This window comes from Arachis duranensis, chromosome 2 (genome assembly GCF_000817695.3).
Source record: "Arachis duranensis cultivar V14167 chromosome 2, aradu.V14167.gnm2.J7QH, whole genome shotgun sequence".
NCBI classification, from domain to species: Eukaryota; Viridiplantae; Streptophyta; class Magnoliopsida; order Fabales; family Fabaceae; genus Arachis; species Arachis duranensis.
Window position 1 is genome coordinate 17,345,624 of NC_029773.3, and position 10,792 is coordinate 17,356,415.

Here is a 10,792-nt window from a genome sequence, read left to right on the forward strand (position 1 = left end):
AACGTGAACTTCGTGGAGATAGTAGCCAATAGGGTAAGAAGCTGAAAGGAAAGATAATTGGTAGAGAACACTCGTACTAAGTTCTATTTGTTTATTTAATTTTAAGTAGAAGATTTAATAGCAATAATAAATTTTTTTCTTTGAGAGGAACCAGAAATTTTTTTTTTTGGGGTCATGTAGCCGTAGATCACTATGTTATGATAATGATATTGGAAGGAATAAAGTTGTCAAATTTGTGTAGCTGATAACAGCTTATAGGAATTAGTTGTTGGTTGTTATTGTTTCAAATGCCTAAATTAAGACATTTTTTTTTTCTCACACTTTGGAGGGAGAGTTGGTTATATACCAATTCTATTTTGTATTTACTAGAGCAGTCATAGACAAACTTGTCTTGGCAACCATAGATATTGCTAACAACGAAAGATTAGGTCTCAGAATCTTCACCTTGGGAATTCAGATTCTTAGCTACCATCAGGAAGTTTATTTTGTTTGGGGTTGAAAAGTAAGCATTGACCAATTGTGTATTTCCCAAATTGTATGAGGTTTGTTTTGTATCCCAGTATTGATCACAAGAATAAAGAGGTGGTTCCATATTCTGAGTGCCTTATAATTTTTTTCTTACAATTTTTGTTACTGGAACTTCTTCACGATTCTGATTTTTCATTACTGTAAGTACACAAAACAACCGAACGTGAGCCTGAAACATGCAAGACAGATAGAGAATAAGGGTTTAGGATTTTGGGGATTGTGAATTCTTTGTGGACTGAAATCGTTATGAACTACAAATTATATCATTGTTGAATATTTATCTTTCATATGACATTGACGACGGTGTTTACATATAGTATATCTATATTTGACTATCAAGCTTTGGCTTGTTTATAGTATTGGATTGATAAATAAGGATTTACTAAAGGACAAATTTTCTAAATTTTTATCTCACAGACTAAAGAGTGCCTTTTCTTTCACAGATCTGAAGATTGATGACAAGTCTGCATCAGGCATCAATAGCTGAAAGCAATTTGTAAATACTTTGCTGGTTAGCATTAGAAGGAGTGAGAATGCAAAGTCTAACATTTTATTGGTTGTGTGATAACTGATACGTGTTATTTTTTGTTTTTCTTTTTTTGGTAAAAAATTAAGGCAAATAATGGAAGCCCGTCCTTCTATATCCATTGAAAGATCAAGTGCGGAGAAACACAATGTCATGGGGATGTCTGGAGCACTATCTTCATCCTTGGCAGTCCTTCCAACACCCCTAGAAGAGACATATAATAAGTTGCCTGATTCACCTCTTGCTTTTGTAGAAGAAGGGCTGATGAGTGGACCTTTAACTCATTCTGGTCATTTAAATAACAACGGAGCAGTTGGACATATCTTTTCATCTTCTCCTGGATATTCAACTGCTCTTCACCATTCATCCCTTTCACCTCATGAAAAGCATTCTAGAAATGCTCACATTATTTCACATTCATCAACTAATATGGCTACATTGCCACCATTTTCTTCAAATAGTGGACCACTACCTTCCAAACCATCAAGGCATTTTCCTAATGAAAACAGTGCCTCCTGGCATACTGATTCTGTGCCAAGCTTTCTGGATTTTCCCGCAAATACTTCCATCGATAGTGGTAGGGTAGAAAGTGGTGCCTGCACTATCATGGCATCTGAGGAATATTGTAAGCAAAATGATTGGCAGGAGTGGGCTGACCAGCTAATCAGTGATGATGATACTTTAACTTCTAATTTGAATGATCTTCTTGCTGATAATGTTCCAGATCCTGAGCCAAAGGTTAAGCTTTTCATAACTGAAATCAATATTAGCTTTCAGAGGAAACAGATTAGTAATTTATTCAAGGAGTGTCTTAGGGTCTCATGTTGTTGCTTTAGGAGCCATTCCAGGTTTCAAAACCATCTTTGCAATTACCAGGGCATCCATCCGAAGGCCATCAACAACTTCCTGCTTCATCTGAAGAAAATTGCGCTGGTGCTGCCCCTTCTTCCTCAGCAAAATCTGCTCCTTCCAAGCCACGAATGCGTTGGACTCCAGAACTTCATGAGGCCTTCGTGGATGCTGTCAACCAACTTGGTGGGAGTGAAAGTACGTTTGTATCTCTTTCTTAAGTCCAGAGATTCTAAGCTTCAGTCCTTCATGTGTTGCTATTTTTTTTTTTTAATCTACAGGAGCTACTCCTAAGGGTGTGCTGAAGCTCATGAAAGTTGAAGGCTTAACTATATATCATGTCAAAAGCCACTTGCAGGTAGGTGTACTTTGCTTGACTCCCTTGATTTATTTGCTGGCTTGTTATTTTGCTGAATTGTATATGACTTGAAATGCAGAAATACAGGACAGCTAGATATAGACCCGACTCGTCTGAAGGTACATAACATGCATTGTAGTATGTGAAGCTGCATGCATAAACTACAAATATTTCTGACATTGGTGTAAATTATGACCGTAGGATGAGCTTTTGCAAAGTATTCAGTAGGATTAAAATCAATATACCATACTTCATTTAATATCTATTAATTCCTAATACTGTTCATTCAGTGTCTAGTTTAGAAAAATACTCTTGAATTGACAAATTATTTAATGATGTAAGGTTTTTACATTGGTGTTCTTGGGTCTTAAATTTTGTATAAAGGGCTTTGATTAAGAATTTAAGAGGTAAGTTTCCATGGATTCGTTCCCTGTATTTGTCAAGTTTTCTAAATGTAGAAGCTGTTGCACAAATGTGGATAAAAATACAAGTTTATTTGTCCTAAGGACTGGATATTGTTAAATTTTGCTATGGAACTTTAGTTCTGCTTTTGATGATTGAAAGTGGTATGAGTGGTTTTTCTGAAGTCACGCCCTTCAAATCTAAAGCCATTCCTCCAGTGTTTATCAGCTAATGTACAGTTTGTTTCAACTATTGTTGACAGGAGTCTCAGAGAAAAAAACAAGTTCCATTGAAGAGATGGCATCACTAGATTTGAGAACGTAAGTAAACTCTGTACTCTTATTTTATATACTTCTGTTATGTAATGTTAATATAAGTATTGATAGTTTGATACATTGCCTATCAAAATTGTTGATACATCAGATTGTTAGACAACGTTTCATTCTCTAATGTGACGTTGCTGGTACAAATGTTACATAAGCTGAAGATTAAATAGCTTATGATCTGTGGAAGCTAATTGATTTTGAAAATAAACCCAAATTATATGTGTAGCTTGTTCTGTAGAGGGCATAACTTGGTTTTTTTTTTTTTTTTGCTTCAATAAGTGGGCATAAGTTTTGTCATCTCTCATTTGATGTTAGTTCGTTGTTTATTTAGTTTAATAATGCTAGTTAGTTTCATTTGGAGTGTTACACACATAAATCTCATGCAAGATATCTGTAAATTCATCTTTCTGAAGAGACTTATTGCCCATACCATACTACTAAGTATGAGAAAAGTGCATATAAGCTGGAAACTAAGGGATGATTGTAAAACAAAAGTAAGGATTAAAATAAAAGAGAGAAATCGTCAAGAAGTGATCTTGCAAGGACTATAACTGATTAGATTAGGGATCAAGAAGTGTTCTGTTAAGAGTATTCAATAGTCCACGATTAAGGGTGCAATAGGGAGCTTGGGTCATTATTGAGTGGTTTTATGTGGGTTTTTGGTCGTATGTCACACACAGTAATTCTTCAGCTGTCTTAACTATTCCATTGGTGACAGTGGCATTGATATCACTGAAGCTCTGCGACTGCAAATGGTGGTTCAGAAGCAGTTGCATGAACAACTTGAGGTATGACATTTTATTCCTTCAGGAACTCCTGACGTAGTTAATGCATTGCATTTAAACCAATATGTTGTTCAGAGGTTTGTTGCAAGCTCTGTTTCTGCTGCCACTGTCTTTACTATGGAAAATTCATGTTTTATAACATTGATGAGAGATTAAACTTCATTTAAAGGCTTTGAAATGTAAATGAAATGAACTATTAGTGAGTTTTAGCTTGGTGATAATCTCCTATAAAGAGAGGAGTTAATTTTTCTACCCTTGCGCTTGTTCTCTGTTTGCTTCCTATTTTGTAAGCTCTTTCCCGAAATGCATTGTCTGAGACATCCCACTCGGTTCTCTTATGGTATCTTTTTCTTTGATCTGATTCACTTCTTTTTCTGTTAGATTCAAAGAAATCTACAGTTGCGAATAGAAGAACAAGGAAGGTATCTCCAGATGATGTTTGAGAAGCAATGTAAACCCGAGACTGAAATGTTTAAGGCATCATTATCTACTGCTGAAAATCCATCTGGATCCTCTTTGGATGCCATGCAAGATGTTCCAGCCAAAAGCGCATCAATGGTGGACAATTACAAGCCAGGACCTGATCAAGCTATCGGCAGCACCAAGGTTGTGGAAGGCTCAGTGGAAATAGGGGGGAAACATGATTCTCCCAAAACACAACTTTCTGAGAATCCTAAGCAGCATGCTAATGCTAACGATGATGCTGCTCAAGCCTCGAAGCGTCAAAGAAAAGATGAGTAAGCCATCTGAGCTGCCGCATCTGCGATGAACTTACAATATTGATGCATAAATTATATTTTAGTAAGAAATACTATACTGAATGATGGATAGAACTTCATAACCTGATGAGTTCTCTAGCCACATGAGTTCTTGGATATGTATTCTAAAACATTAGGTAAAGTTGACTCAATCGGTTGAAATGCTTAGGATCGAATTCTGCTATTTGCAGTCTGCCATGGTAGGCGATCTGTAAATACCATTGTTATGTTGTTATTGATGCTGCTGTAGCTGAACTTGGTGATATCATTGATATCGTAGGTTCAATGCTCTACTAGGTCACTTATCTCCTCTCCTTCCATAGGACACCTCTAATGTAAAATAAATTATTGTGATTTGAGTTGAAATTTTGATTATGATATTCTTCAACACCATTATTTGGTGGTATTCTAGTCATGTGAGGATGAGATTTTCTAATGTTGAGATAATGAGCAGACATCACATAATACTTCATAGGTGAGGAATCCCAAATAAATATGAACTGTTTCTTTTAATTGAGGAAAAGAGGATGCTTCCTCTTCCTAGTTCTTATCATTGTCAATTATAAGTACCTTAGGACTTACTTGCAGGTGGCTTTAACAATGGCATCACGTCTGTTACCAATTCCACACGCTGTAGGTTGTTTACATGACATGTTTGATATTTCCTTTTCCTTGTAAGGACATGTTTCGTTTTTCATGTTTAGGGTGTGTTTGGAAGAAAAATTTGATTTTGACTGCTTTAATTTACTCCAATCACTAATCGTTATATATATATAAGTGAAACGTTACATCCAGTAAGAGCTATTTATTATGACATAATCTTAACGTAGATAATAACCCATTGAAGATGGAGAAATTCTCTCTCAGATAATAGATTCCAGGTTCAAAGGTCATCCCAACTTTCGCTATGCGTGTCAATCTGTGTCAGGTTTTTCTTGAAAAAATTGTAGGCTTGAATTAATCAATCAAATCTTCTTTCCAAGGTTGTTTCCTCTCCCAGTAACAATTTCATTTTCACCGATCGGGTGAAGGTTCTTCGGGATGCCTTTTCAACATTTCCATATCCTCGAGATAAGTTTCAAAGTGGTCCTTGAAGTTGCACTCAAGTCTCAAAGTGGTTCCTGAAGTTGCACTCGAGCCTTATAGTAGTCCCTGAATTTAAAAGTTACTCATATTCATCCCTGAAGTTGCACTCCGAGACTCAAACTCATCATTCCGGCAATTTCTGCCCACTTGGTGCTACAGAAAAGCTGAGTTGGCCTCTTTCATGACACGTTGGCATAACAGAAACGACGTAGTATTTGCTGTGACGCCAAAATGACATGAAACGACGTCGTTTCACGCTAAAACCCCCCTTCCTCAACGTTACCCACTTACCCTTTTTATTTGCTGCATTGCAAAATTAAAATTTTTGTAACTAACCAACCTGGTTTTCTTTATTTGTGTTGAATTGGGCTGCGTTGGAGTTTGAAACTTCTATTTGTTGATGACTTATTTTATTACTCTTTTTAATTAAATAGAATTTTTATTCTTGATAGAAGAAGACCAGAAACTAAAATATAATGGCTATGGTGGGGGCAAAAAATCATACATGATTTTTAGTAAAAACTGAAGTACTGAATTGTGATTTGAAAACTTTTCGAAATTAGAGTTTGTATTCTGTATTGTCAACTTTTACCCTTTTCCCATTCCTTTCTTTGTCACATCAAATATTAAGATAGAATAGTTAAGGGAATAAAAAAACCACTAGAAATATTTTGTATATTTGTTCTATGCTGCAAATTTTAAGCTTGTGTGTATTGAGTTTTATTGCTCAAAGATTATCAGCTTTTATTTCTGGGTGAAGTCGGATATGTTGTGAAAATTAAAATTTTTTATGGTTAATCGTACTTCTTGTGAATTTACGATTATGTCATGATCTGGTGCTTTAATTTTTCTACATACAGTATTAGGGATTATACTATAGCAAATGAAAGTAGCAATTATTCTGAGCAGTTCAAGAATTTGGAGTTCATGATGTGGTCCCTCTAAAAAGAAAGTTCTCCAAACATGATGAAAAAACAACTTCAGGGAGTAGCAATCCACCAGGAAGCAGTCAACCAGCAAGAAATCCCCCACCTAACCCTATGTAAGGTGCAACACAGAGGAATGCTACAAGGCTTGCAAACTTCATGAAGTTTGTGTCCACCCCTGGATTCAAGGAACCCAAGCACAAAAAATGAAGATTAGGATGATTATGTTTAGGGACAGGGGACACATGGTGTCTTTGTGTATCTATTTTGCTGAAGTTTTTTTTACCATGTATGCTTTCTTAAACATTGTCCTAGTGTTTGGGATTTTAGTATCTGAAACTTATGAGGTCAAAATGTTAACAACTTTGATATACTTGGTGTTTTGGCTCTATAATGTCTTTTTTGGATGAAACATTACCAATATGAATTATGATTTTCTTGAATTGAGTTTTGTTAGCTTTTTGGTTATATTTTGTCCTGTGTTAGAGAATTAAGAGTAATTTAGACCCTGTCCATTTTCATTTCATTAAACAGAAGTGTAGGAACAGAAGTATGCATATAATCAAACACTTTAATTTGCATTTCTTTCAAATAAAAGGACAGGAACAAGTACATGAACAACATATGCATATAACATGCATGTCATTTGTTTTTGGCTAGATACAGTTGACCCTGTTGTCTATCCAACTTTAATACAAGAATACCAACTACAATCAGCAGCATGAACACAAACATCAAAATTCTCCCCATTTTTAGAACCCTAATTTCAGCCTCTAATCTACCAAATTTCTAAGCAATATTCATCTTCCATCCTTCATTGTCAACTGAATGCCTTGTTCTATCATCACATGCTATGATATCTTCTTCCAAAACTTTATCAACCCACAAAAACAATCCACACCATTTGTTACCCACAGTCTGCACAGCCAAGAAAATTCAGTCAGCAACTTTTATATCCATGAATATAGCAATCAACAACAATAATACTTACATTGTAGTTTGGGCAACCCAGGAACGGTCTCCCTTGATTAGAATCCATCCCTGACCACCACAGCATTGGTCTCGACCCGCAGTCACACCATTCTGGCAAACGCGATTCTCTGTTTCTATTCATTCTCCTCATGATGCTTCCAAATGATCGTGGGTTATTCGAGCTCCCAACTGCATTGTTCACGCTTGCCATAACAGTCGGGCTTCAAAGATGAGGAAGACAAGAACAGAGAAACGAAGAGAAGAGAAGACAGAGCGCTGTGGGCTTCAAAATTGAGGATTAGGGTTTTAACTTGATTTGAGGGACCAAATTGATTCCGGACAGTTTACTCTGCCACATCAGCTAGCCGTTGTAATGCCCACGTGTCACGAAGCCTGCCAACTCAGCTTTCCGGTAGCACCAGGTGGGCAGAAATTGCCGGAAAGACAAGTTTGAGTCCCGGAGTACAACTTCAGGGATGAATATGAGTAACTTTTAAGTTTAGGGACTACTATGAGGCTCGAGTACAACTTCAGGGACTATATTGAGGCTTATCTCCCATAACCTCTTGGGTTACGTTTAAATTCTCTCTATTTTTTTTTTGTTTAAGTCATAAGAATTTGGTTAGGTGTTATTAAGCTGTTAACAAATTTTTTTATTTTTTTAATATGTTTGATAAATTTAAAAATAATAGAAAAATAAAAGAACATTTTTTTTAGAAGTTACAGTTTATATTTTTTTATAATTTATATTTTTTTGAAAAGATTTTTTTATTTAAAAAATATTTTTACATCTTAAATAAATAAATAAATATTTTTATATTGTTGTACTCAAACATAGTTAATAAATAAATTTTTTTATATGAGATATTCAAATATAATTTTTTTTATTTTTCTAAAAGGTCTTTAAATGGAGTATCAATTTGCGACAAATTAGTTATTAAATTAATAATTTTAATCCATAATTTTAGAAAGAACAAAAACAAATATTATCCAAATTTATACCTCTTAGTTCTTTTTACTCATCGATTATTTCTTGTGGACTCTCGTTCGGTCATTAACGAGTATCATTAACAAGTCATCAATGTATTCATTATGGATCAGCCCCAACTACTTGTATACATGTTGATATACATACAAGCATCAATTCAACTTACCAATCATATTAATGTCGCATTAGTAACACATAATGGTGATTAAAATGAGACATGCATATAGGAGGCAAACAGCCTAAGGTCTCGTTTGGATGAAAGGATGGAAATAAAAATAAATAAAATAAAATAAAATATATTAACACAATTAATAATTTAAAGATAGATCATGAATCACAATTTGGTCAGTATTTCACATTTTGTTATTAAAAAAATTTTGTGAAAATGATACTCAACAATATATTTCACTACTATTGACAACTAATGAACAAGGTCCAATAATAATGTCACAAGTGATCTTAGTAAAAAAGGTGATTATGCAGGATGAAAGTGAGGTACCCCAGGTATTGGTGCAATAGAAAGGCACTCCTCAAGTCCTCAAGAGCTTGCCACATGGAAAAATGCTAGAGTTTATGAAGTTTTTTTTCTCACTTCAACCTTGAGGATAAAATTGTCTTTAAAGGAGAGAGTATTATAATGAGTAAAAAAATGAAGTAAGGACTAAAAAGATAATTCAACAACAAAAAAAAAGCTAAATGCAGAGTTAGTTAGAGTTGAGGGACAGATGGCAACAAATCAAATAAAAAAGAAAATACGTAAAAGTTTGAGACAAAAACAAACAAATACTCAATTTAAGGACTATGTGCTGTAGACAATGAGTGATAATCCTTTTTCTGCCTTAATATTCTTCTCTTTCTTCTACTCTTTCTGGTCACTAAATCTTCTTCTTATTGTTAGGTTTATTCCCTTTGGAACAAGACTTGAAGGCTTGTGCTACGTCTAATGTTTGAAAACTTTCATTACCTTCATTGAATTTCTTATATGGTTGGCTACTGTTACATTAAAAAGTCATTATGAACTCTTGCTATTAATTTTATTTTATTCTCCTTCAGTTACTTTTAGTTACATTTCATGCTGTTGCGGAGCTGGTGCAGCTTGTGGTGGCACCGCCTTAGCAGCATCCTTCTCTTCCTTCTTCTTCTTAGCAATGGTCTTCAAGATCTCCTCCTTTTTCCTCTTCAGCACCTGCTTCCTTATAACATCGGTGTAGATACTGACAGAAGGGTCCAGTGTCTTCTCGCCAACAGAGAAGAGATTGTGGTGCTCCAACGAGATTATCTGCTTGAGACTCTTTTGGCGATATTCATCCTTCTTGTCAATAATCTTCTATGGCTTCCTGATATCCAATTTGGTGTCACCGTCACCATTACCGGCACCAAGCATCTCCTTGAGCAAATATTTGGGGGGCAGTATAGGAGGCAAGCTTGCGAGCAACCTTACTATCTATGGCGTTGATATTCACTTTTTAGAAATACTGAAGACATTAAAATTGTGTATCCAAAATTTAAAATTTTAGTTTTAATCTCTAATCACAAAATACAATACTAAATCATATTTTCGCAATCTGACAGCCAACAGCTCATATAATACCAAATGCACGCTTAGAGTGCTTTTGAAGATGCGAGATATGGGGGATGAAGCGAGGGACAAGTAAGGATGGTAAAGGAGTCTTTTGAGTACGAATAATCTTCTTCTCCCCTATTCTTATTCCAGTATGAAACAAAAATGTCTCTCTTTTTTCATTTCTATTACAAAATTTTATGAATCAATTTTTGTGTGAAAGTGGATTTTTAGTGTAAATTTGTGCTAATTAAATTTAACACTCCCAAATTAAAGGATTCTACTAAAAACTTATAACAAAAAAGTGTGGCAAATAATAGTTCTGAAATGTTAAAGAGATAATAACTAAAATTAATTTATTTAATTTAACTTTCATAATTTTATACGTATAATATCTATAATTAATAATTATATATTTATTATATTTAAAATTATATAATCATTCTAATGATAATTGATTTAAATGTTTGTTTAGATAACTTTAAATTATTTAAGTTATTTTTATTATTTTTATTATTTTTTAAATATTATTATAATATTTTATTTTACTAGAATCATTATGTGATCATATAATACATTTTTTTCTTTTTTTAATTATTTTCTTTTTTTTCGTATTATACATTTTGTATTTTTCTCTTTTTTTTTCTCTACTTTTGTAAAAAAGAAGAAAACATATAACAATAGAGTTAATTTTGTAACTTAATCCAATCAAACATTTTTAATCGTT

The 10,792-nt window shown here is 34.1% G+C and overlaps 1 protein-coding gene across 3 annotated transcripts; it reads left to right on the forward strand.

Moving 5' to 3' along the window:
• Positions 1-6: 6 nt before the first annotated feature.
• On the forward strand, positions 7-4,947 carry LOC107473818 (protein PHOSPHATE STARVATION RESPONSE 1). 3 transcript variants are annotated; one of them, XM_016093405.3, is made up of 8 exons: positions 7-1,039; positions 1,144-1,792; positions 1,891-2,101; positions 2,185-2,261; positions 2,341-2,380; positions 2,926-2,983; positions 3,708-3,777; positions 4,156-4,947. In XM_016093405.3, the coding sequence occupies exons 2-8, from the start codon at positions 1,151-1,153 to the stop codon at positions 4,513-4,515; spliced, it is 1,458 nt and encodes a 485-aa protein (XP_015948891.1). In that variant the 5' UTR covers positions 7-1,039; positions 1,144-1,150; the 3' UTR covers positions 4,516-4,947. The 3 variants fall into 3 exon arrangements, with proteins under 3 accessions (XP_015948891.1, XP_015948889.1, XP_015948890.1); XM_016093403.3 differs by having other exon boundaries at positions 7-1,024; XM_016093404.3 differs by having other exon boundaries at positions 7-1,024; positions 1,903-2,101.
• Positions 4,948-10,792: the final 5,845 nt, after the last annotated feature.